Below are 27,103 nucleotides of genomic sequence, written 5' to 3'. Positions count from 1 at the left end.
TCCCCAATTGATGGGCATCCCCTCGTTTTCCAATTTTTGGCCACCACAAAGAGTGCAGCTATGAATATTCTTGTACAAGTCTTTTTCCTTATTATCTCTTTGGAGTACAAACCCAGCAGTGCTATGGCTGGATCAAAGGGCAGACAGTCTTTTATCGTCCTTTGGGCATAGTTCCAATTTGCCCTCCAGAATGGTTGGATCAATTCACAACTCCACCAGCAATGCATTAATGTCCGGACTTTGCCACATCCCCTCCAACATTCATTACTTTCCTTTGCTGTAATTTATGGCTTTCTACAAACTGGTACCAGCCTTCTTTTCCAATCTTATCTCACAGTGTTGTTGTTTAGTAATTTTTCAGTTGTGTCTGACTCTTCCTGACTCAATTTGGAGTTTTCTTGGCATTTATTTTATAGATAAAGCAAACAGGGTTAAGTGACTTGTATAGGGTCACACAGCTGATAAATGTCTGAGGCCAGATTGGAATTTATGAAGATAAGTCTTCTTAGTGTTCCATCCATTGTACCACCAAGCTGCTCCAGGCATATCATATTGCCCCCTATTTATTTAACACATGAAGGAGACAAGACAAAACTCCTCTTCCTGATCATACATTATGCTCTTCCTCCTTCCTATATTTGCTCCTTCTTTTCAAGGTGTTCCCTCCTCCTCCTCTTCACTTGTGAAGTTCCTCCTCATTTTTTAAAGCCCAATTCACAAAGTAATACCTCCTCCACAATCTTCTCTGCTGTCCCTGGTCAATAATGACCATCCTTTCTGACTTTACATAACACTCTTGATAACTCTCTAATGCATTTTGCCATATAATAGTGTATATATATATATATATATATATATATACATACATATATATAATATATGTGCAACAAACATTTATATGTTGGTATGTATGTATGTACATGTGTATGTATATAATATATATGTATATGAATATATGTATATAAATAAAAATAGCTACTAGTGTCTATTCCATATCTCCCTACAAAGCTGTAAACTCTTTGAGAGTAGACAATCTTATTTTCTCTGAGCTTTAGTTCTTCTACTTCTTTAACTATTCCTTCTCTATCTTCTTTGTTGATTCATCATCTATATCAATCTATTAACTATGGATATGCCTTAAGTTTCTATCCTGGGCCCTCTCTTCTTCTCGCTTCAATTTCTCCCATGTTTAATTATGATGACTTCCCAATACAAAAGTGTCACACTAGCATTTATATATCCTTTTAAGATTTGCCAAGTTTGCAAAGCTTTACAAATATTATCCTCCTTTTATTGACAGTTAAACTAAGTTTGGAAAAGGGTAAGTAAGTTGCCCAAACTCAAAGTTAACAAATGACTAAGCTAGAATTTGAACCCAGGTTCTCTGACTTCAGATCCTATGCTTTTTCTCTACACTGTGACCCACACTGTGTAACTTTTGTTTTGTTTGCAGGGTTTGATTTGTTTTTGACTTTGTGTCCTCAGAACCTAGCCTGGCCTAGAGCAGGCAATTAATAAATACTCTGTTGATGGACTGATTGATTGACCACACGTCTCTTGCTCATGAGTATATGTAAGGCAATTGCATGATCTGAGGAGGATGAGAAAGAGAGGAGAGAGTCAGTTTCAAGGCCTTGCTTTAATAAGGCTCAGGATAACACTGGGTTTAGGGCCAGCACAAGCTCCAGAAGTAGCCAGTCTCACCCCTCAGTTTGCAGAGGATTAGGTGAGTGAGGAGAGTGGGAGAGAATGGCAAACTCAGCCTTGGGGTCTTAGTAGACTGGTATCCTTTTATGCATATCTTGATGTTTGATCACACATGCCAAGCTCTGTTTTGTAACCCTGATTTCTGGTGAGCTTTTTGCATCCTACATTGAAGGTATTGCCTTCTCCCACAGCCCATATGCAGTCCTCAGTGGAAGGAGCTAATGCCAGCCCCATGATGTATCAGTGTTTTTAGAGGAAAGATGACAGAACCCAACATGGGGGTGTCCTGCCTCCCCCAAACATCTGCCAGGCTTCCTTGGCATGTTCAGTTTCAGTCAGGCATGGAGACATGCAGTCTTAGACTGTATCCTTGCTTCTACCAGCCAATGAGGAAGCAGCTGAGAGATATGAACAAATAAAATATTCATGTTTTGTGAAGGTTGCCAGGCAGCCTAAGAGTACAAAGTGGGAGCTACCTTTGCTCCCCCAGACCATTAAGCAGAGTTTTTCACCCAGGCTAGGTAGAGGCATTTAAATTCACACTGGGAGCAGTATGGAGCCTGGTTTTTGCTGCAGTGGTCGTCTCAAACTCCTGTGGGTCCTTGTAACCCTGCATATCTCTTCATATTTCTTTGCAGTCTGGAGGCTGCCAGCATCGGGTTCATTATTGTTATCGACAGAAGGCGAGACAAATGGAGCTCCGTAAAGGCATCTTTGACCCGAATAGCAGTGAGTACACATGATGTAGTCTTTTTTCTCACTCTACTGTTGAGGGGTGGGGGGATGTTAGGCTTGCCTGACCTGGGAAGGGCCCCCTCCCTTCACCCTTCCACGTTGCCAGCAAAACAAGCTTCCCCCATCACTTGGAAAGCTAGAAGCTGGGTAACATGTCAGCTTTCAGGCGGAAGGGGTTTTCCGAAAACTAAATAAAACTCATTGAGATCCTGGATCTGACTGGACAAAGCCAAAATTCTTGGCTGTGAATGGATGGAACTGAACTTGTCGTGTGTTTTTAACAACAAAAGACATGACAGGTTTGCCTTCATCCTCCGATTACAACACAGGCTCTGTCAACTTTGGGAGAAAAAAAGTGTAAGGGTGCATTATTACTCTTCTGAGTGTTTAGGTAGAGAAGTTATTGGGTAGAGGGTTGGCCTTAGAGTTAGGAAGAACTGAGTTCAAATCCTGTCTCAGATATTTATCAGCTGTGTGACCTTAGTTAAGTTACTTGATCTCTCCATGTCTGTTTTCTCATCTGAAAAATGAAGGAATTAGATTCTGAGACCTCCCTCCAGCTGTAAAAGATGACCATGTATTCATTTCTTTTAAGCTATTGGTTTAAAGCCAATAGTCTTAATTCTTCAGGTTTTGGGGGGTTTTTTTGTTTTTGTTTTTTTGCAGTCAAACTCATAGGGAAAGGAGGGCAGGAATGACCATTTATTGAAAGGCTTATTTCAGCAGTTATGTTTGAAGTACATTTTGATGCTCTTAAATATGCCCAAAACAAGGGGCAGACTGTCTCTAGTCCTGGTCCCAGGAGCTTTGTCCAATGACTGTACAAGATAATGAGGTATGGGCCCCCTCTTTGTTGCCCCCCACCTTTACCCTTCTCTTTTCATTTCTTTTTTCTCTCTAAAATATTTACTTTCTCTCTTAGTGACTACTCTAAGACAAATGCAAGGGTTAGGCAATTGGGGTTAAGTGACTTGCCCAGGGTCATACAGCTAGGCATCTGAGGCCAAATTTGAACCCAGGTCCTTCCCACTCCAGGCCTGATATTCTATTTACTGTGCCATTTAGCTGTTCCTACCCTTCCCTTAAAATTTTTTGTTTGTGTGTTTCTTAATTTTGAGTGGCAGAAACAATAAGATGCAGCATTAGACTATAGAACCTGACCAGCAACATATAGTCTTGGAGAAGGTTGAAGAGCATGGACAAAGCAAGTGGCTTGGTCATTATAAATTCCTCCTTCAGGCCAATGGAAGCTTGCTGGCCTCTGGGGAGGGAATAAATGAAATCAATTTCTTTCCTTCTTCCATTCATTTGTTGACAGAATGGCTAGCAAGACACAATCTCTCTCAGCCTCAATTTCCTAGTCTGTAAAATGGGTATAATAAAAGCACCTCCCAGGGTTGTTCTGAGTATCAAATGAGATGATAATATATTGAAAATTATTTGCACATTTAAAGTGTTATAACCACTAAATGTCAGCTGTTATTGTTCCGTGATTACATTGCTATGAAGAAGTCACTGACTGGAAATTCCCTGTATCAATACAACTTCCCAAAGAGTTTCCTGGGAAACTAAGGGGTTAAGTGACTTTAGGGTCATACATCTAATAATGATTAGAGGTAGAATTTGAATATAGGTCTTTATGATTATAAGGGTGGCCTTCTTTCCCCACCTTAAACCATGATCATCTTTCTATTGTGCTTAATGATAAATAGAATTTCAGGTCATTACATGTGATATGAACGAGCAAAATTCTAGACCCTTCTGAGGACTGCATGTATGCATGATCTAGCGTAGGAGGTTGTAACTTCTTTGGCAATCTGGTGTCTATGGACCCTTTCTCAGAAAAATGTTTTTGAATGCATAAATATAGTATGTGGGATTACAAAAGAAAATTACATTGAAATCTAGTTACCAAAATATTTTTGTTTTTCACTTTAAATATTTTAATTTTTAAAAATTACATTTATAAATTTTTACTTTCATTAAAAAAATTATACCAAGGTATTAAAACAAATCCTAAATCCCCAGCTTAAGACCTCTTGTTCTTAAGAGACAGGAAGGGGAGGACATTTCTTCCACCCTGATAGCTTGATTCCTTGAGTCTATTTGTGGCTGGAGAATTATCCTTTCTAATGACTGCACCCACACTTGGCATCTTGAGAATACAACTATAGCCGCAAAGCTTCATAACAGTTTTTTACTCATTTAACCCTGAGACATGTAAGACTTGGACAGTTGGCCAGAAGGGAGGGAAAAGACAAGGAAAGGAGTTTTTATTTTTCTCTTGAAGCTCCTAGAAGAAGAAGAATTGGGTAAGTAAGCAGGGTTGGCATGGTAAAATGGAGATGGTATTAGCAGCTTTTCTGTATCACCCCTCCATCCTAAGAATTCTCTAGGAGAATTCGCCTGCCAAGGGATTCCTAGATCCCTTCAGACCAGTGGGTGCCTGGTCATTTGGAGCATGGTAAAAGCTGTGGTGCCAGTGGTTATTTCTGCTTTCTGGGAGCTCCTCTAACTTTCAGCAGCTACTGCTGTTGGGTTCTGCCCAAGCATTCACTGGGGGATGAGGAGCCTATAGATAGATAACATTTCCCTTTCTCCATCAGTCTCTCAAAAAGAGTGAGCCCAGATTTAGTGCTACAAGAGATTCTGGTGGTGATCAGCTCCAACTCCCTGTTCTTTAAGATGAAGAAACTAATAGCCAGTGAGGCTAAGAGATCCGACACTTTGTATAAGGCTCCATATTGTGCTCTCCTCTTCAACATTAAGCCATAATATTAACAAACACTCGTAGTATGTGATTTGGTAACAAAATTGTCAACAAAAGCAACTATGTCTGATTGGATGGAGTCAGTACTTGGCTCAGAGACATTTAACTAGATTAGGGACACAGACTGTGTTTGGGACTGCAGCATCCAGATTTCCAAGCCCAGTACCTGTGGACAGAGGCACCCCAAAGTGTGACAGTCCCTGGCCTCAAAGAGCTCGCATTTGATTGGTGGATGGAACAAGGATATAAATCAGTAAATTCAGGGGAGTTGGAGGGAGAAGAGGAATTAAGCATTTACTACCCAAGAGGGGAGGGGAAAAGATCTAGAAGAGGGCTCAGGAGTGGAGGTGAGGAATTCTAAACAGTTTCATTTAGTGTCTCCTGCCTGCTGTGTGTAACTGTGTTAAGAGATGGGGGAAACAACTGAGAGTCCTTGCTCTCTAGGAACATACTTTCTACCAAGAGAAGCATGCCATTTTCCCATACCTGCCAGAGATGATTGCATTTGGTCTGTCTCTCAGACTTCTTCCATCCACACCCAATCAGGGCTCCATGGGGCACTTCCCTGGGTCCTTCTCCCTTTCTCCTTTAGTTCCTTGTGGTTCACTTCAGACCCAATGTATCACCTAGCCTGAGGTTAAGGGTGCCGGGGGCCTTGGGTGTCAGATGCTTTTTTTCCTCATGAACTTTGTTCTTTATTCCAGGGAGCGTTTCCAGGAAACCTGCAGCTTGTCTTTGTTCTTCGGCCATCCCGCTTTATCCAGAGGACCATCGCTGACATTGGCATTAAACTCTATAGAGATGACTTTAAAATGAAGGTACCGGTAAGCGCACCCTTCCATCTTTCATTTTCTCTGTCAAGATTTGTTCTCCTTCTCTCATTTCTTCTTCCTTCCTCCTCTCTGCTCTCCTTTTTCTTCAATTCCTCTCCATTTCCTGACCCTTCTCCCCTTTCTCATCCCCTTCCTCATTTTCTGCCCTCTATATCTTCTATATCAGGCTAAGGAAGGGGGTGTGTATGTGATGTGATGAAAATGACTTTTATAGAATTATAATCCCCAAGATTAACCTGGGGATGACATGTATGAGATTGGAGGGGCAGGCTATAATGGAAATGGAAAGATAAAATATGGTCCACACCCTAAGGAACTTAGAGTCTGTTTACAGAGATGAGACCTACCCATAGGAGATACTTAATAATTCAAGGCTGAGTTTGTTAGGGCACAGTGTCATGGGAGTAATTCAATTTAACCCAATAAACATTTATTAAACTGGGGTGGAAAGGTCAGTTGGAAGGCCAGTGAAGTAGTAGAGGCAGAGGTCATTTAAATTTGAGCCTAAGGTAATGCAGGGAGATGGAAAGGAAGAAGGAAGGGGTGGATTTAAAAGCTTTAAGGAAGAAAAGATACATTGATGTTGGGGCTCTTCCCTTTCCAGTTCTAAGTATGTGTTCGTTATCAGATTTCTCAAGAGATTGATTTTGCATCCTTTGGGATCCAGCCATCCTCAGAGTATATTTTCCTTTTCCCCATTCTCTCCCCTGCCTAAGAATTTTTCCTCCTCTGGGTTTAAGAGCTGAGATGAGCATCATAGGAAATGTAGTCCAGGTGTTTCTGATTCAGTTATCCTGAACTCAGCAAAAAATGGCTTAAAAAAAAAATCAGCCTTCAACAAGAAGGAAACTCTTGACACTTTCTATTAGCTACTCAAGCCTTATTTTTCCTTGTAGAAAATGAGAACTCGGTGCCTTTTGCCAACCTCTGAAACTCACATGCTGAGAAGGTTGGGATTTGATACTTAAAAAGATTTGGCCAAGTTCCGGATATATTCCCAATGTCTTAAAGGAAGAGACTCTTTCCACATAGAATGTACATATGTAAACATTTATGTCAGTAGATAATTTTCTTATTCCTTGGTGATTCCTCACTGGGAATTGAAAGGAACTGTGTCATCCTGATGAGGAGCAATTTTTCTTTATTGTTGATTAGTCAATAATAATCACATGTGATTATATCTGTACCATGATTAGCACAGAACTTAATAAATGTTCATTCCCTTCCCTTCTCCATTCAGTAAGTGCCTACACTGTGCCAGGTCCATTCTAAATGCTGGCATTACAAAGAAAGGCAAAAGACGGCTCCTGTGCTCAAGGAGCTCCTAATCTAATAGAGGAGACAACATACATACAGGATAGAAGATACATTAAAGATGTTGTTGTTACTTAGCCTTCATCTGGAAGAGGGCCAGTGACCTTATGGGGTGATTTCTTGGCCTGAGCATGAATTGGGTTGAAGTGAGGCAGAGCTGCCCAGTCATCAGCCTCACTCTCTCTTCCAGAATCATCCAAGTTCAAGGGCAGGACAAACTGGTGATAATCAGTAGAGGGAAGGCATTGCTATTAAGGGGGATGAGACTGCCTTCAGCTACTTTTGATAAAAAGAGCTGGTGTCCCCATACATTTTATTAAAATTAAGTCTAAAGGTTCAGCACTATTGTGCAGCTGTTGGAGGGCTGACCTTAGAATCCAGATGATGACAGGGATTCTAGGCAGAGTTGGAAGAGCCATCTCTTCCAACCCCCTCATTTTATATTAAGACTCAAGAGAGGTCATGGGACTATGTATCTGGAGCTGGAAGGGACTTCAGAAGCCTTCAAGAGCAATTCTCCCTTCATTTCCAAGTTAGGAAAGAGAGGCACACAGAAAGCAAATAGGTAGTCCAAGAGGATCACATAGGTAGTCAGTAGCAGATGGGTCATAATTTGAAATCAGTTCTTCCAACTTTAAAGTCATCATTTTCTCTTTTGTATCATACTTGCTATAGCCACAAAGGTTATTAAATGACCAAACTTATGATTATCTTAGATAGTTGTCTGGTAGGTAAGTTAGGTTAGAATGGTTTGAAGGTTCAGTGACTTACTTAGGGTCACTTTGATAATTTATGTCAGTCAGATCTCAGAGCCAGATCTTCTTGACTCCAAGGCCAGCCTTCTCCCTAATTGCTGATATAGCTCTGAGATAGGCAGAAAGGCAAATGGGTAGGTAGGTAGATACATAGATAGATAGATAGATAGATAGATAGATAGATAGATAGATAGATAGATAGATAGATAGAGAGAGAGAGATGGATGGATAGATAGAGAGATAGAGATAGATAGATAGATGGATGGATAGAGAGATAGAGATAGATAGATAGATAGATAGATAGATAGATAGATAGAGATAGATGGATGGATAGATAGAGAGAGAGATGGATGGATAGATAGATAGATAGATAGATAGATAGATAGATAGATAGATAGATAACAGTGAAAAATGGACAGAAGAAGAGAAATAGAGCTTGAGGCAGAGAAAAAGGGACAGAAATAGCTGACTATGCTGGCTTAACCATCATTTGCTTGGGGCCTGGCATGCTAGAAATTCTTCTAGTATGTGCCAAGAAGTTCATTATTAGAGAACTGGTTAACTAGTGATAATACTTTTGGCCACAGCAACTCCTGAAATGAAACTGAGCTGCCATCAAATGCTAATGGTCTGTATAAGTGGACAGAATATCCCAAATGAGGGATTTGTGGAGCTTGTGTGAATATATACACACGTACTGAAAATATGTGTCTGTCTGTACATATGTGTGCTCAAAAGAGCAACTTCTAGTCTCCTTACACAAAGCACATACAACCAAATCTTTAAAAGCAAAAAAAAAAAAGCAAAATTAGATTTTGTTATACACGGCCATATCCATCATCTGTGTTCCCTCATGTGCTGTCTCTTACTGCTTTTTTTTCTTTTAAAATTTTTTCTTCCCAAGGCCTGTAAAGTTTGAATTAATTTTTTTTTGTTTTATTTTATTTTTATCATCATGCAAAACACTTCCAGATTGGTCATTGTTATAAGAGCAAACTCCTACAAAACCAAAACACCAAAATAAAATCATAAATCCACTGATGTGAAAGATGATATGCTTTGACGCGTATCTATCTGACTCCAAAGGTTCTTTCTCTGGAGATGGATAGTATTCTGTGTCATAAGTCTTTCAGGATTGTCCCAGATTATTGCTTTGCTGGAAGTAGCCAAATTTTCACAGATAATCATCATCCAATATGGCCATTATTATGTACAATGTTTTCCTGGTTCTCTATTTTGCTCTGCATCAGTTCCTGCAGATCTTCCCAACTTTTTCTGAAATCATCTTACTTATTTCATATACCACAATAATATTCCATCTCCAGCATGTACCACAATTTGTTCAGCCATTCCCCAATTGATGCACATCCCCTCAAATTCCAATTCTTTTCCACCACAAAAAGAGCTGCTATAAATAATTTCGTACAAGTAGATCCTTTCCTCTTTTTTCCTGTCTCTTTGGGATCCAGACTCAGTAGTGGTACTACTGGATCAAAGTGTATGCTCAGTTTTGTAGCCCTTTGGGCATAATAATTTTGGATTATTTTTTAACTGAGTATGTTAAATTTAGGCCTTATAGCAGTTTTATGATGAAATTAGGCCCCTCCTTATTGTTGAACTCTAATCTCTATATCGCAGTCCTTTTGGAAGCCAAGACAAGGAGTAGCAGGTGGGAGGAGAGGGCTTAGTTTCATTAGGAGAGAGAGAGAGAGAGAGAGAGAGAGAGAGAGAGAGAGAGAGTGAGAGAGAGAGAGAGAGAGAGAGAGAGAGAGAGAGAGAGAGAGAGAGAGAGAGAGAGAGTGAGAGAGAGAGAGAGAAAGAGAGAGAGAGAGAGAGAGAGAGAGTCCATGGCCCACAGCATTCCTTCCTGTTCTGTGGCCATCAGAGAGGTCTGAGAGAGAGCAGCCTGGATGGTTCTGTTGGGCAACAAGATCCCAGACTTTGCTGAGAAAATTGCATCTGTTGAATAGGACTTTGCCTACCAAGCTTCCAAGAAACCATAAGGTGTTTCCATGACAACCACTTGGCAGCCCTCCCTCTTTTCCTGGATTGGGATGCATTTTAAACTTGCTAATGTCTTGTCTTCAGCTAGAAAATTCTTATTTTTAGAAGAACCACCATCCAAAAGTAATCAGAAAGAGGGAATGTGGGAGAGGCACGCATTTAAGAGCTGATGAGGTGGAGGGAAGGCATGGACAAAAGAAGAAAGAATTCAGGAGAAGGGGCAACAGAGAATAAGAAAGTCCAGTCTAGCTAGGGAGATATGGAATCCATCAAAGCCTTTTTGTTTGCTTTAAGTATGGCCTTGATCTTGAGTTTTCGGAGTTTACTGGCCCCATATGGAACCTTGTTAAGGAGGATTTTCCCAACAATATTTAAATGCTGAAATAGGAGAAGAGATTTAGAAATCTGGGGTTATCTAGAATAACCCTTTTGGCAGGTGAGGAAACTGAGATTCAAAAAAGGAGATAAAGACTGAGGTCACATGTAGGACTATACATTTAGAGTTACAGGGGACTTTGGAGGGCATCTAATCTGACATGCCCACATTTTACAGATGGGTAAACTGAGGCCCGGGGTCTTACAAGTCATAAATCTCAATCTTAAGGGTTAAAACTTAATGTGTTACAAAAAATATTTATAAATGCAGGTGAGCAACATTGTCTATAAATCAAAACATAGCCAAAGAAAACTCCAGGAAACTTTAGACATAAATGAATTTTTTACCCTTCTTCTACTAACTACCCCATTCCTCTACTCCCTGTTTTCCAAAGCAAATTTCACACCAAGATTAAAACGTGGTATTTGTATGTATAAAATGCTCTCAGTTATATTCGGGTCACATAGGGAAAGAGGTTTCCAGAAGTTCCCAAACTGAGACAGTCCTTAAGTTTCATCAACCATTAAGTCAACCTTATCCCATCAGATCTTTTCTCAGGCATACAAATAAGTACCCAAAATAAAAATGTCAATTCCATCTCCTCTTTTGCTTTCTCATAAAGGGAGAGAGTTGCATTTATGTTCTAAGTCTCGGTTTCTTCACTTGCAAAAGAAAATACCTCTACTACTACCCTCATGGGGCTGCTCTGAGGCTCAGATGAAATAAATTATGGAATAATAAACTTTGCAAAAGTATCTATTATTATTATGACTATATTCTATTTGACTTAAGGCTATATTTGTTGTAAAACTTAATAAAAAGTTGATGTAATTTTTATTTTTTAAACCCTTATCTTGGTAACGGCTCTAAGACAGAAGGGGGAGGACTAGGAAAATGGGTTTAAATGATTTGCCCACGGTCACACAGCTAGGAAGTATCTGAGATCAGATTTGAACCCAGGTCCTCCTGTCTCCAGGTATGGTGCTCTATCCATTGTGCCACCTAGCTGCCCAAGTTAATGTAATATTAATATTCATGTATTTATATTAATATGGCAATGTTGATATACACATAATACCTCTATCCCTGGAATGTGAAATGTGGTCATATATTAAAATATTCCTATTATGGGTCCATTTTTTTTTTCAGAATAAAAATAGGTTTAATTTCTCTTCCTGGGCTTCAACATTTTCTAGGACTCCTCTTGCCCAGAGAGCATACTAATATTCCTCTAACCTCCAGATGGGCATCTATGGCTTCTACGCTATTACAGACATCTGGAACAGGCTAACCAGGCATCCCAGGGACCAACCAGGAATTGCTGTACCATGTCAGGAAGGCACATGTCCAGTTCCCTAGGAAGTGTCCCAGTATGCTTAGGCACCATATGATATTCAATATGGTAGAAAGGGCTTGAGATTGGGAATGAGAACACTTGGGCTCCCTCTTGGCTCTACTTTACACTACGTTGGTAATCTGAGCAAATCTTTAAAATTCTTTGGACCTCAGTTTCTTTATACATAAAATAAGGGGATTGGCTTTGAGGGTCTTTGAGGCCCCTTCCAACTCTAGCTCTCTCCATTGTGGTTCTTTATGATCCTCAGTTTCTTCATCTGTATGATGGGAGAGTTGGACTATGATCTCTAAAGTTCCTTCCGATTCTCAGTATTTTGATCCTGCACACTGTGGATAGGTGTTTCATGGCCAAACAGATTTAGAGAAGGTCTCTTGTCTAGTAATACCAGAAAGACTTTGTCACTGGCAAAGAATCCGCTGAAAGGCAAAAAAGGAAGGAGGAATGTCAGAAGTCAATGATTAAGTCAAAGGAACGTGCTTTGAGGAGAACATGTTTTGGAGGTAAGAGGTTACTCTGGAGGAGGTTTTTATTCTGGGAGTGAGCTGGTAGAGACTTAGCACCATAATAATCAATGATCCCCTAACAGGCATGTATTAAGCACCAGGATTTGTCCCCAAGGAGTTTATCTGGAATAGAATTGAATTAGCATTTATTAAGTGCCTCTCATGTGCTAAGTGTTTTACACAAGCTGTTTCAGTTTGATCCTCACAACAACCCTGGGAGACTGGTTCTTTGATTATCCCATTGTTTATAGTTGAGAAAGCTGAAGCCAACTAAGGTTAAGTGACTTTTATGTGTTGCTAAATGGAGTAATTCTGAAGGAGTCTTTCCCTGTTAGGATGTAAGCTCCTTGAGGACAGGAACTGTTTTTTTTTTCCTTTGTATCACTACTGGCCAGCATAGTGCTTGGCACATAGTACCATTGTCACTAAATTCTTCCTGAGTAGTAAGTAGATCAATTAAGCCACGAGACCTTTGGGGTCAATGAAGGGGTACAACTACTTTTTTTTTATTATAAAAAAGCCTCCCCTTCTTCCTTATCTCAGTAAGAAAATCAGTATGAATAGTGTATCAGCGTTCCTTTAAAAGGTTAATAGAAGGCTGTTATTTTCTAAATTTATTTGAGGAAATCCCCATGTCAATCCTTCCTGTTCCCCCATTGGGCTTCTTATCTTAGGTTTAGGGGTATTGACAAATCTGATGTGGTTTTTGGCAGCCATAGTATGGATATTTTCCACTAACATCCTCCTCTAATGCCTTCTTGCAACCCAGAGGGGACCCTGCAGTTAGTGATCATAACTGTGAATGTGAATGGGATAAACTCACCCACAAAACAGAAAAGTTGATTCAACAACAAAATCCTACAATATGCTGTCTACCACAGGTGACCCTGGCTCTCTCTGCATTGGAGCCTAGGACCAGCCTCACAAAGCACAGAAAGACTCATCATCAGGTTGCCCACTGGGTGGTAAATACTTTGGCAAATCTTTTTTTTAAACCCTTATCTTTCACCTTAGAATACTTAACCACTCTTCTGCTTTAGAACCAATACCCAGTATTGATTCTAAGATGGAAGGTAAGGGTTTAAAAAAAAAAAGTAGTAAAAGGGGAGAGGTTATTAGGCAGGGGATGAGGGAGAAGTTGCTCCACCAGAAAAATCACAGATCCAGGAAAGATGGAAGCCAAAATCTGGCCACCATTCAATCAATTATCAAGCAGTCATCATCAAGCTTGCATTTATTAAGCATCTGGTCTAGGCTAGGCTGTGTTAGTTGTGGATGGGGGGGGGGGGAAGGAGGGGTGTACAAAAACAAAGAATGAAATCAAGAAATGGTCCCTAATTTGAGACTTCCTTGAAGCTGACCTGACTTAATTTCTCTTTTCCTTTTGGAATCACACTGGTGATTGAATTGGTGTTGGAAACTTCTGGTGAGGAAATTCCCTCTCCCAATGCAGATTGTTCTTATCATCTTAAAAGAGGTGTGTTGGGGGTAGAGAGGCAAAATGACTTGCCCAGCCACACAAGCAATCTATGTTAGAGGCTATCCTTGAACCTACATTTTCCTGAGTCTGAGGCCAATTCTCTAGTCCCCATCAGGGTCATTCATTCATTCATTCATTCATTGACTCACAAACACTTCTTGAATCTGTTTTGCTTCCCCAGGGATAAATCCTGAGATAAATGGTGAAGGGATTGATAGCTTTGGGTTAAAATGTTGTGGGGTACAGAAAGTAAGGCAGGTCGATGGACCTGAGCTCAGGGTCCTTGGTTCCCAGTTCCTCACCTTTTCCTTGAACAAGACGATGCTTTGAATTCTTCATTTTGCCCCACTCGGGGGTAGGAAGCACCTGAATGGATGGTATGTGGGCAGGACGAGTGCATAGACATCCAGTGAATGTGATGAAGAAGAGCAAAGAAAATCCTTCACACAAAGGAGGACAGTTTTAGGGAGTTGCCTTCCAATGGGCTGAAAGACACATCTTTAATTATGTTTTTCTTTTGGGTGGGGGGGTTGCATCTGTCCCTGTAGATCATCATGTTGAACTCTGTCTCTGATCTCCATGGCTACATTGATAAGAGCCAGCTGACTCGGGAGCTGGGAGGGACCCTAGAGTATGGCCACGGACAGTGGATACACCATCGAACGGTGAGTACCGACTTGGGTGAAGGTCTGTCCTTGAAGGTCCTGGAGGTGGTAAGGGGATGGATGAAGGGTGACAATAACAGCAACAGCAGTAATAATAAAGATCAGAATAAAAACGGATATTAGTCTGTTACTGAAGATTGAATAAAGCACTTCACACACATGGTCTCTTTTGCCTTGACAAGCACTATGGTCCAGTGGAAAAACTTCAAAAGAGTCAGGAAGAGTTCACACGGTACATTTGTCACCTATTGCCTCCTGACTTTGGCCAGGATAAGTAACAGGGCTCCACAAAGCTGTTCTTAAAAATGGGCGCTGGATAAGAAGACCTGTAAAGTCCTGAGCGGGTCTAAAGCTGGGATTCTGCGATCCTGCAAGTGATGCTGCTGAGGTTGGCATTGTTTAGTACAGGACACCTGGGCTCAGGGAAAGCAGATGATGTGTTTAGGGACAGCCAGCTAGTAACTAGGTTATGTCTGAAATGGGCTTTGCACCTAAGTCTACCTGACTCCAAGTCCTAGGTTCCAAGAGGACTTCCAGTGATCAAAGCCTCCTGGTTCCCAGCCACAGGCTAAAGGATGTGCCCCATCCCATGAGACAGATTTGGTGCAGAAGGCAAAGGGCATTGACTTCTGGCATCAAGCAGAATCTCATATTTAGAGAGGCACTTTGGATGGTGGAAAGAACACTTCACCCTTGTTTCATTTTCATCTTTATATCCTCAGTCTTTCCATGTTCCTAATCCCCAGTCCAACTTTGGAATAAGTATTGAACTTGAAGTCAGGGAGTCTTGAGTTCAACTCTAATCTCAGACATTTGCAAGTCCTATGTTCTTCCCTAGGCAAGTCCCTTAATCGTTGTGTGCCTCAGTTTCCTCATCTGTAAAATGAGGACAATCATAGCCTCTACCTCCCAGCATTACTGTGAAGATGAAATAACACTTGTAAAGTGTTTTGCAAGCTTTAAAGAACTATGCAAGTGTTATTTATTATTATCATCATCATTGATAATAATAAATCATAGCACAGTGACTGGCCTATAGTAGGTGCTCTTTTTGGTGATTGTTGTAGCTGTGGATCAATAGCCAATATCAATTGTTTTCTGACTTTCCTCAAATTTGCAAGTAGCTCTGCTCATTTTGATTGTTTAGTTGATTGGTCATGTCTGACTCGTGACCCCCATTTGGGATCACAATCTTTTATTGGCAAACAAACTGGAATGGTTTGCCATTTTCTCCTCCAGCTCATTTTATAGATGAAGAAACGGAGGCAAACAGAGTGAAGTGACTTGCCCAGGGTCACACAGCTAATAAATATCTGAGGCTGGATTTGAATTCAGGTCTTCTATATACTGTGTCACTTAGCTACCCCTGCTCCTTACATGGAGTTAGTAAAAAAAACCAAGTATTCCGCATGGAGGTGGGTATAGCAGGTAAAGACATTTCCTTTGACCAATTCAGTGGACCCTCCATTGCTTGTTTTTGTTGTTTGTGGTGCTCTCTCTGTCTCTTTCACTTTGTTTCTCAGTTTTTCTCTTTTGGTCTCAGGCCCTGTGTCTTTTTTTCTCCACCTCTCTCTCTCTCTCTCTCTCTCTCTCTCTCTCTCTCTCTCTCTCTCTCTCTCTCTCTCTCTCTCTCTCTCTCTCTCATCTCTCTCTCTCTCTCTCTCTCTCTCTCTTATCTCTCTCTCTCTTTCTCTCTCTGTCTCTCTCTCTCTCTCTCTCTCTCTCTCTCTCTCTCTCTCTCTCTGTCTCTCTCTCTCTACCTCTCTCTCTACCTCTCTCTCTCTCTCTCTTTCCATTCCCCTCCCTCTTTTTCGGTCCACCTCCACCTCTCTCTGTCTCTCTCTTTCTTTCTCTCTCTCTCTCTCTCTCTCCTCTCCTTTTCTCTCTCTCTCCATTCCTCTCCCTCTTTTTCTGTCCACCTCCACTTCTCTATCTCTGTCTGTCTCTCTCTCTCCCTTTCTCCCCTACCCCATCTCTTTTTTCTCTCTCTCTTTGACTCTGGCTCTGGCTCTCTCTCTCTCATACACATACACAGTGGCTAGATTCCCAAGAAATGCGAAGATGTGACCTGAGGAACTATGTGTTACCACTGTCTACTGTTCATCTATCTTCCTCATCACTATATAAAGTGTCAATACTGCCTACGTTATCCATTGGGCAGTGGAAAACACATTAGCTCTGGAGTCTGAGGACCAGGATTCAAATCCTACCTTAGATGCTCCTCCGAGAAATATTTCATGTCTCTGAACCTCAGTTTCCTTCTCTCTAAAATGAGGGGGCTGGGGGACAGCTGGGGGGCTCAGTGGATTGAGAGCCAGACCTAGAGTTGGGAAGTCCTGGGTTCAAATGTGACCTCAGACACTTCCTAGCTGTGTGACCCTGGGCAAGTCACTTGACCCCCATTGCCTAGTCCTTACCACTCTTCTGCCTTGGAGCCAATACCCAGCATTGATTCCAAGATGGAAGGTAAGGGTTTAAAATAAAATAAAATGAAGGGGCCGGGCTAGATGGCCTCTGAAGTCCCGTCCAGCTCTGGAGCCTTCCATCCAGATGTCCCATGAACTCTTGTTGCTTGGACTCAGGAGGCAGATCCAGGAGGAATGGGTGCAAGTTGCTGAGGTTCTATGCCAGAAAAAAAAGCTTCGCAATAGATAGAGGTACCTCAAAGTGGAATGGGTCATCTTTGGGCGTGGGAGCTGTCCCCTCACTGGAGGTCTTCCAGAGATGGTGGCGAGCCATTTGGTCAAGACTGAGAGCAGGATTTCTTGACCTCGGCTCTGTGAGCTTGTTTTTTACATTTATTTTCGTATCATTGGTTTGCATTGTAAGACCACATTTTTTTCTTTTAAGCATTTGAAACGATTTCTGTGGGCATTAGTACCCTGGCAAAGGAGCCCATGATGGAGGGGTACTGCTGGGCATTCTGGGTCCCTTCTGGCTGGGAGGACACCTGCCGCAGGTAGCTTCAGTCCTGGTTTTCTTTCTATTCAGCCAAGCTGCTTCTCTTCCTAGGAGTACTAGGAAAAGAACAGAGCTAGTCTTTGTTGTTATCTGGATATCTTTATCAGAAGGGAATAAGCATTTCCACAGGAAAGGGAGGCAGACAAAGGAGGAGTGACTTGCCCAGGGCCACACAGCTGGGGAGAGTCTGAGGCCCCATTTGAATTCAGGCCTCCCCACCTTCACTGCCCCAGCAGCTGCCTCTATCTAGGAGAGAAGCCAAAGCAGACAGAATTCAGGCCAGCCCCCAGGCAGCCTCGAGGAAGTGGCCTTGCCTGTCTGTAGTGCCTGGCATCTCTCCCCTCTCAGCCTGGCACCCGTAGGCTGTGGCCTTGCAGCCATCTCTGCTGGCCCTTCTGTCCCCCACAAGGGACTTGGCTCCCAGGACCCTGCCCTCAGGGGCCAGCTCTGTATTTACAGTAGACTCAGGGAATCTGATAAGCCAGGCTGGGAGGAGGACAGAGAAGGCTCCCTGCCCTGATGCCTGCAGGACCCAACCCTGGTGAGACCTAATCCAAGGGAAGGGCTGTCAGGAAGCTTGGGGGGTCTTAGGATGCCCAGAGAGGCTGGTCCACCACTCAGCCTCCTTGTTACAAATGAGGAAACCTGAAGCTGCATGTTTGTCACAATTAGAGGTCACAGATGGTAGAGCCCCTGCTCTGGAGCCTGGCACAGGTTTAAAATGCCACCAGCCGGCACCCTCCTTCCTTGCTTGGTCTTTGGGTGAGGAAGGCTAGGGAGCCTCAGAGGGACTCTAGGGGATCTTGGGGAGACTCTGGGGAGCTTCAGGGTGTCTGGGGGGCTCAGGGAGACTCTGGGGACTCTTCAGAACCTCAGGGAGCCTTGTGGGGACTCTGGGGAGCCTCAGGTGTCTCTGGGGGGCCCCAGGGAAACTCTGGGGAGCCTCTAGCTGAGCTGGAAAGGACTCCAGGCTTCATCTCCAAATAAAACATGAATTAATCAGTTAATCAATAAGGACTGATTATTTGTTCTATAGCGGGCACTGTGCTAGGTGCTAGGGATGCAAAGGCAAAACTGAAACAATCTCGCTTTCCAGGAGGTTCTCATCTCTATTAGGGAAGACAAGCATACAGAAACAATACACAGTAAAAACAAAACAAGAGGCATCAGAAGCTGGGGTGAGGGGAGAAGCCTCAGGTCGAAAGTGGGGTTTGAGCTGAATTTAAAGAAAACAAGGGGTTCTAAGAGGTGAAGGGAAAGAGGAGAAGGAAGGAAATATATAGGCAAGGTAGAGGGGACAGCCTAGGCAAAGGCATGGAGTTCAGAGATGGCATAACATGTGTGGAGAACAGAAAGAGAGAAAGCCTAGCTGGATTGCACAGTACAGATGGGGGAAAATGTATAAATGAGATGAGGAAACTGAGGCTGAGATGAAGTGATTTGCCCAAGGACTCACACCTGCTAACTGCCTGAGGCAGGATTTGAACTCTGGTCTTTCTAAGTGTGATGCTGGGGAGAACCCACCGTCTCCCAAGCAAGCTGGGGGATGGCTCCAATGGATAGGGAGAATTTTTTCTATTAAGACTAAATTTTGTCCTTGGCTGTTTTCTGAGATGGCAGGTGCTATCCCTATTCCTGTCTTCCTCCTCCTCCTCTTCCTCTTCCTCTTCTTCCTCCCTCCTCATCTTTTTCTTCCTCCTTTTCCTCCTCCTCCTTCTCCTCCTCTTCTTCCTCCTCCCTCCTCCTTCACCTCCTCCTTAACAATGGGGATGGCCAGAGTGTAGGTCTCTGCCACAATATTGCATCCGGGCACCCTGGCTGATGAGCTCTAACTGTCCTCCCGCCTTTGACCTCTCAGGCCATAGAAAACTTTGCCGTGACGGTGAAGACCACAGCCCAGATGTTACAGACCTTCGGGACTGACCTGGCCGAGACGGAGCTGCCCAACGATGTCCAGTGCACAGAGCAGCTCCTGCAGGCACACACGGAGCGGCACAGCGAGCTGAAGGTGCCCCTTGTTGCCCGGGGGGCTGTGGGGGGAGACAGTGGCTGGCGGCTGGCCCCTGGGTACCGGCTGCACAGCCCCAGGATGGCCACAGGTGACTCTTCTGAGGGGGAGCCAGGAGAGCCAGGCTGAGCACCCAGGGAGGGTGGGAGGGCAGATGGGAGAGGGGCCTTAGCTCTAATCATTCCGGACCTCCTCTCCTGATGCCCAAGGAGAGGCTGGGCCAGAAGCCACACACACGGGGGTAAGCTTTCAGCCGTACAAAGCCTTTCCCTGCTTCTCTTGGCCCCCGGGCTTTGGGACCAGGGCATCAGCCACATTTGGGCTCTGCCCCCTCCACTCCCAGTGGCCCAGGAGTCACTTAACTTCCCAGAGCCCCCACTGCTGCTAACTCTATGTTCTTTCTTTTTTTAAATCCTTACTTTCCTCCTTAGAATCAATATTAAATATCAGCTCCAAGGCAGAAGGGCAAGAAGAGCCAGGGAATGTAGGTTAGGTGACTTGAACAGGGTCTCCCAGCTAGGAAGGGTCTGAGGCCACATTGTAACCCAGGACCTCCTGTGTCTGACCCTGGCTGTCCTTCCCCCCAGCTCTATTGCCTCTGATCCTCTGATCTCCCTCCTGCAGCCCTGGGAGGTGGGTGCTGTGATTAACCCCATTTTACAGATGGAGAACCTGAGGCTTGGATGGTTTAGGTGACTTGCTCAGGTTCCTGAGGCATCCCATATTTGTGCAATGTGGCATACTTCCCTGGGCTTCCAGGAGGGTTGGAATAGGTGGTTTCTAAAGACCCTGCCATCTCTCAATCCATGGCATCAGGGGCTAAAACAGAAGGGAGTTTGGTCACCCGCTAGCAGGCTTGGACTCGTAAATATCTAACAATATCTCTCAGGAAGAAAACCAATGTCCATAAGCCTCCTTGTGAACATTTTCTGCTGGAGTCTTGACAAGGAACAAAACAGTAAGTCAAGCCCTGGCGTGTTGGCATGCTGGTGCTCGTGATGAACCACTGACCTTCTGGCCATCCAGAGCCCGGAGGAGCCCCCTCCAGCCCCCTCCAGGGGAGCTGGTCATTCCAAAGACCCTGAGTCCCAGAGATGTGGCTGCCCAGGGTTCAGTCAGTGCCACTCCTGATCAGTGGGACGAGGCAGAGCCTTTCCTGGGGTATAAACTCAAATGAGAAAAGGGGGCTTGGAGGAAGGAGCCCCGAGTCAGCCTAGTCAGGAGTGTGGAGAACATCGAGGCCAGCTCCGGATCTCCAGGTCTCTCCCCGTGCCTCAGTTTCCCCATCTGGACTTCTAACATCCTGGGTGGCTAAAAAAATAAAGCTGACTCCAAATCCCTTTTGTTACATGTCAGTTTGTCTTTCCTTTCCCCAGGCTGAGCTCAAGCTGGCAGGGAGCCAGGGGGCCACATTACTGTCATGCATCCGAGAACCAGCCAGCAAGAATCCCAACAGCAAGCTCAACCCTGATGAACTGGAAAACATCCTGACGGTGGAAAGGTGGGGTCAAAATGGGTCTGCCCATCCTCTTTCTGTCTCAGATGTGCCTTGATTCATTATTGTTTCCTTTAAAAAAAATCCTCCTGTTCTGGGGCAGCTGGGTGACTCAGTGGATGAAGAGCCAGGTCCAGAGATGGGAGGTCCTGGGTTCAAATATGCCCTCAAACACTTCCTAGCTGTGTGACCCTGTTCAAGTCACCTAACCTCCATTGCCTTGCCCTTACCGCTCTTCTGCATTGGAACTGGTACATAGTATTGATTCTAAGATGAAGGTAAGGGTTTGAAGCAAAAGTAGTTTGGCTGTATGTACTACAATGTATATGAAGGGACATAAAATATAATAAGACAGGAAAGGTAGGTAGAGTCTGCATTTTGAAGGCCTTTTAATATCAAATTGAGGGCTTTATGTTTGACCCCAGAGGCAATAGGGAACTGCTGGCATTTATTGATTCAGAGAATGATATAAATTTTTTTTTGTACCCAAGTCTAAGACTCTATATTTATCCCTATGAAATTCATCTTATTGGATGCAAGCAAGGCTCTGGTCCAGAGCTTCTCAAACTTTATGGTATTAGGATCCTTTTACACTCTTAAAAATAATTGAGCCTCTCCCCCAAAGAATTTTGTTTAAGTAGATTATAATCTATCAGTAGTTACCATGTTAGAAATGAAAACTCCTCATTAAAAAATTACTTCATTAAAAACAAAAATAAGTCCATTGCATAGCAACATCATAAAATATTTTATGAAAAATAATTGTTTTCCAAAACAAAGACAACTAGTGAGAAGAATGGCATTTTAGCCTGTTTTTACACATCTCTTCATTGCCTGGTTTGAAAGAAGACAGCTGCATTCTCCTCTCTGCTTCTGCTTTTAATCTGTTGGATGTGATGTTTGATTGAAGGATGTGAGGAAAATCCAGCCTCATGCAGATATAGAGTTGGAAAAGGGAGGGGAATTTTGGTAAGGCAAGTAAATGAATTTAGAATTGTTCTCTAGTGAATTAAATGGGAAATTTTGGGGAAACCACAGAGGACACAGAAAAAAAAGTTTAGGAACTCAGAAATGTATATTTAACCCAGAATTTATAATAAGTTACTATAAACACCCCATAAAAGAAAAAGAAGAAATTCAGATTTCTTCTCTGGTACAAAGGGGGGCCAAACAAATTTACGTGGACTTTCCAGATCGAGGGGGAATTGAGTCTTGATGTGGAAGGGATACCTGTGTACACACACACACACACACACACACACACACACACACACACACACCTTCAAAAGATTCCACCAATGAAAAAAAAAAACAGCTAAAAAAAAAACTTGATGAAAAATAATCCCCAAACAAATAATATGTGGGAAAATGACCCTAAAGGACTAGTCTCTTAAATGTAGCCAGCTGTTTTTTGAGCTGCATCTGATTCTTTGTAACCCCATTTGGGGTTTTCTTTTCAAAGATCCTAGAGTGGCTTGCTCTTTCCTACTCCAGCTCATTTTACAGATGGGGAAACCAAGGCAAACAGGGTAAAATGGCTTGTCCAGGGTCACACAGCAAAGATCCTGGTGTGGTTTGTTCTTTCCTTCTTCAGCTCATTTTACAGATGAGGAAACTGAGGCAAACAGGACAAAGTGACTTGCCTGGGTGTCACCCAACTATTAAGTGTCTGAATCCAAATTTGAACCTGGGAAGATGAGTCTTCCCAACTCCAGACCCTGTACTCTATCCACTGTGCCTCCTAGCTGCTCTTCTCTCAAGCATGTGCCCCTTTCCCTCAGGTTCCTGTATCTGGGGCACGGTGTGCCACATGTATACAACGTGGATATATACATACTGACAGTACCAATATGGCCCCAGAGACAGAGAGGCATGACGCCACAGACAGACATAGATATATGGAAGTAAAGCGGTGGGACTTCATGGCCCCTCGAGTCGTTTCTGGTTCCAGGGTTCTAATCCCAGTCCCAGGTGTAGCTGATCCCAGGTTTGGCCCTCTTCCTCCTTGGGGGGAGCTCAGTTTCTTCACCTGTAAAGTGGGGGTTGTCATAGCACCTACCTCCAAAAGTCGGATGAGGAGGAAGACACCAGTAGAGCACTTTGTAAGCCTGGAAGACCCAGAGAGGCACGAGTGACTGTGCAAACATTATTAAGAGCAGTCTTCAGCCCCCTGGAATGATGGCAGCAATGTCTTCAGCCTCGGGCCACAGTGAATGGGTGCCATCCTGCTGAGCTCCTATTTGTTTCTCACAGGTTACTGGCACAGCTGGATGAGACAGAAAAGGCCTTTGACCAGTTCTGGACCAAACATCATCTGAAGTTAAACCAATGCCTTCAGCTGCGGCACTTTGAGCACAATTTCAGAGAGGTAATTTTTTTCCTTTCCATTTTTCCCCTTTTTTAATATAGAATTTCTTTCTTCAGGGACTTGTTTCCCTTCTGAAGTCCCTGCCCAGTTGCCAGATCCTCTTCTTCCTGGGCCAGAGAGACAAGAAAGGCTGGGAGGGACCCAGGCTTCCACCCTGTGGGGATCTGGGCAGTCGTCTTCCTTGTCCCAGACCTCACTTTATCCAGAAAGGGGGAGTTTGGCTCGATGAGCCCAGCGTCCTTTCTGGTGCAAGTCCTTGGGAATGGAAGCTAGCGTCGTGATGCTCTTCCCTCAGGCTGGTGATTTTCTGAGAAGAGCTTTGGAGCAGAGCTCTCCATGCCCCACGCACGGGTGGCGGCTGGTGGTGGCGCCCAGGAGGACTGTCAGACTCCTTTCAGGGCACGCGAGGATCCATCCTGATCACAGGAGCTGGGAGGGAACTCATTTTACAGATGAGGAAACAGAGGCCCACAGAGATGAAGGGGGGTGGTAGCGAGGAGGAAGGTCTGGGTGCAAATCCCACCTGAGACACTCGGGGCAGAGAGATGGAGTGGGAAGGACACGGGTCTGGAATATCTGGGTGTTTGTGCCAGGCACCACAGTGGTGAGAGCGCCTGGCCTGCAGAGCTGCAATCTAGCCTCAGATGCTTCCTGGCGAGATGAGCCTGAGACAGTCACTCCATTTGTTTGCCTCAGTTTCTCAGCTGTAAAATGGAGACGATGATCATGCCCACCTTCTCGGGCTGCCGTAAAGAACAAAGGAGACAGCCCTCCGTGCTTTACCGTCCGTAATACCTTAATGCTCCCTCTGATGCGTTCTGCTCTTCCCGGGGGGGGGGGGGGGGGGGCAGGATAGACCCCCTAAGTCAGGAACGCTGGGGTTCAGGCACTGCCTCAAGCCACGCTCCGGGGCTCCAGCCATCGCTGCCCTTTTTGCTGCCCGAGTCCCTCTGGAAGGTTAAGTCAGAGCAGAGGGAGTTCTATCCCCAGGAGCTCCTGGCACCAGGGAAATCACACAGGATTGAACGTAGCTGCACGCCCTTCTCTCTCCTGCCAGCTATTTCTGAAGTGCTTCGCTCTCTTTTCAGGTTAAACTCACCCTGGACAGCCTCATGGGTATACAGGCAAAACTCACAGTCATTGGGGATAACGTGGCGCGTGTGGAACAACTGCTGAGGGAGCGGAAGCAGCTGGAGGAGAGAGGACAGGTGGGCACAGGAGCCGGCGGCGGCCTGGGAATGGCCATGCTGGACTTAGGGACCGCCTGAGACCCTCTGCCGAGGCAGACAGATTGGAGCAGGCCCTGGCCAAGCAGCAGCCCTTACAGGGACGGGGGACCCATGGGGGGGCAGGGGCAGGGTTGGGGGGTAATAAAGGTACAAAGGACACCTGGTAGAGGGGTGAGAGCAAGACACACACCAACAATGCTAACCTGAGGGATGGGGGGGTGCGGCACCCCAAATGTAACCAGGAAACTGGGAAGAAGGGAGGCCTTTGGGGAAAAAGAATGAGTTCAGCCAGTTCACATTCCCTAGAGGCAGTTGGTGACAGAGCTTAGGAAACTGTTCTAGAGTTAGATATATAGCTGGGGGAGAGACGAGTGAGAGAGAGAGAAACAGAGAGAGACAGAGAGATAGACACAGAAAGACAGAGAGACAGAGAGAGATTCAGAGACACAGAGAGAGAGATAGAAAGAGACACAGACAGAGAGAGAGAAGAAGGGGAGGGGGAGGAAGGAGAGAGGGGGAAAGAGAGAGAGAGGGGAGAGAGAGAGAAAGGAAGGAAGGAAGGAAGGAAGGAAGGAAGGAAGGAAGGAAGGAAGGAAGGAAGGAAGGAAGGAAGGAAGGAAGGAAGGAAGGAAGGAAGGAAGGAAGGAAGGAAGGAAGGAAGGAAGGAAGGAAGAAATGCAGTTCTCATCTGCACAGAGATGCAGGGGGGACTGACGAGATCACTAGACTGGAGAGAGTAAGAAAAGGGAAAGGAGAGGGCCTAGGACAGAGCCCTGGGGGACAGGTATGGTGGCCTCTAATCCACTTGGTTGCCCCCTTCCTCCAGCTCCATCAGATCCCTCTGGGGTGCTGTATCTATTTACTTGGGTCTTACCTTTAATTGACAAGAATTGTGAGTTGCCTGAGCTGTTGATGTCTGACTGAACATTAGATAACCAGTTGCTTAACCAATTCATTCCCATTTAACAAATATTAATTAAGCTCCTACTTATGTACCTGGATAAAAGAGAGAAATGAAGCCCTCTTTGCCCCCAACGAGCTTACAGTCTACCAGGGAGTCAATATGGCTAGAAGTAAGTGAATGCCTGGTATATCTGTATATCTACCTCTCATGTAGACAAAGGAAGGGAGAAGAAAGAGAGAGGTTTGGATTCCTGGTCCGTGGCCTGGAGAAGCTCCAGGTTCTGAGGTGAAGGCTGCCATCCCCCAGCCTGCCTCCATGTGTTCCCCCTGAGCCCCAGCAGTTTTTGACGGTTGGGTTCTGTTTCCAGGAGCCCCTGGAGAAGGCCCAGGCCCTGGCAGCCACTGGGGACCAGCTCATCCAAAGCAACCACTACGCGGTAGACTCTATCCGACCCAAGTGTGTGGAACTCCGGCGCATCTGTGATGACTTTGCCAATGAGGCCAAGAAGAAGTGTGACATTTTGGGGAAGGCCCTAGAAATGCATAAACAACTGGACTCGGTGAGCAGAGCTGAGGGGCCCGCTTCTGGGCTGGGCTTTGGTGCTCTTTCCAGGGAGGTCCATAACGCCCCACTCATCCCCTGTTCCTGGCTGTCTGTAGAACTCGAGGAAATCCGTTGGTAGGAGAGTCCTACTCTGTCTGTTGTAAGGATAATTTTAGCGTTGGGATTTGAAATCTATTAATTTGGTCGCCAGGGATGATTCCCAAATAATAAAATACCCAAGTCAGCTGGGAATTATGGAGATTTGAATTAATAGAGAGAGAAAGAATTAAGGAAAGAGAGAGAGAGAGAGAGAGAGAGAGAGAGAGAGAGAGAGAGAGAGAGAGAGAGAGAGAGAGAGAGAGAGAGAGAGAGAGAGAGAGAATTAATTTAAACTGCTCTGGCTCAGGCTGAGCTAGGCAGTAGTTAAAGGCCTTGGCCTAAGTGGCCTCCCTGAGCCTAAGGGAAAGGGAGTCAGTCTTATCACTCACCACGAGACTGTCTCCAAGGAAGCTCCAGTCCTCCACTGAACTCAATCTCCTGAACTGAGTTCAGAACCTCCTGAACTGACTTTTAGCCTCCTTTTAAAGAGAATTTTCTCTTATGTCACCTTCCTAAATTTTTATGTCTACCAATCACAGTAGACACTTTTTTCCAGGACTGCCCATTCTTACTTCTTACTAGTCTTTAGTTTTCACCTTCTCTGGTTAGATTATATCTTTTGAGGACTTCTAGCTTCTTTGTTAAGCTTGCCTTTTGTGAGTTACTTGACCTTTTTGTGATTAATTTAAACTTTATAGGTACTTAATATCTTTTTGTATTAGATCGAAAAATAGTCTTAGCTTAAGATTCTAGCTTTACTATAAGGTGTGAGTTAAGTACCTTCATTGTTCAATCGGGAGTTTACAACTTTATCTTTCCCTAAAGTATGTCTAAGTATGGGTGGAGTAATGTAAAGTTCCCAAGACATTTCTGATTCTTGTTAGACAAAGTATCTCCATTGTTACAATAAGGAAATAGCTAAATCAAATCTTCTAAAGTACAGTCTGAGTAGTTTTTAAGATTCACACTGTCTGTAGGGCCCCAGTTAGCTATGACT

At 44.2% G+C, this 27,103-nt stretch overlaps 1 protein-coding gene across 1 annotated transcript in view; it reads left to right on the top strand.

Annotated features, from left to right (window-relative positions):
- MCF2L2 (MCF.2 cell line derived transforming sequence-like 2) overlaps nucleotides 1-27,103 on the top strand; it is a 306,817-nt gene that overhangs the window by 56,204 nt on the left and 223,510 nt on the right. Inside the window, exons 4-11 of the mRNA XM_056808456.1 lie at nucleotides 2,346-2,436; nucleotides 5,917-6,030; nucleotides 14,383-14,499; nucleotides 19,319-19,468; nucleotides 20,845-20,969; nucleotides 23,217-23,331; nucleotides 24,420-24,539; nucleotides 25,832-26,023. Of these exons, the coding sequence (XP_056664434.1) occupies nucleotides 2,346-2,436; nucleotides 5,917-6,030; nucleotides 14,383-14,499; nucleotides 19,319-19,468; nucleotides 20,845-20,969; nucleotides 23,217-23,331; nucleotides 24,420-24,539; nucleotides 25,832-26,023 (1,024 nt within the window). The remainder of the gene's footprint in view (nucleotides 1-2,345; nucleotides 2,437-5,916; nucleotides 6,031-14,382; nucleotides 14,500-19,318; nucleotides 19,469-20,844; nucleotides 20,970-23,216; nucleotides 23,332-24,419; nucleotides 24,540-25,831; nucleotides 26,024-27,103) is intronic.

Source organism: Monodelphis domestica, chromosome 8 (genome assembly GCF_027887165.1).
Source record: "Monodelphis domestica isolate mMonDom1 chromosome 8, mMonDom1.pri, whole genome shotgun sequence".
Classification (NCBI taxonomy): Eukaryota; Metazoa; Chordata; class Mammalia; order Didelphimorphia; family Didelphidae; genus Monodelphis; species Monodelphis domestica.
Note: the sequence above shows the minus strand (reverse complement) of the source record. Positions and strands in the feature narration are given on the sequence as shown.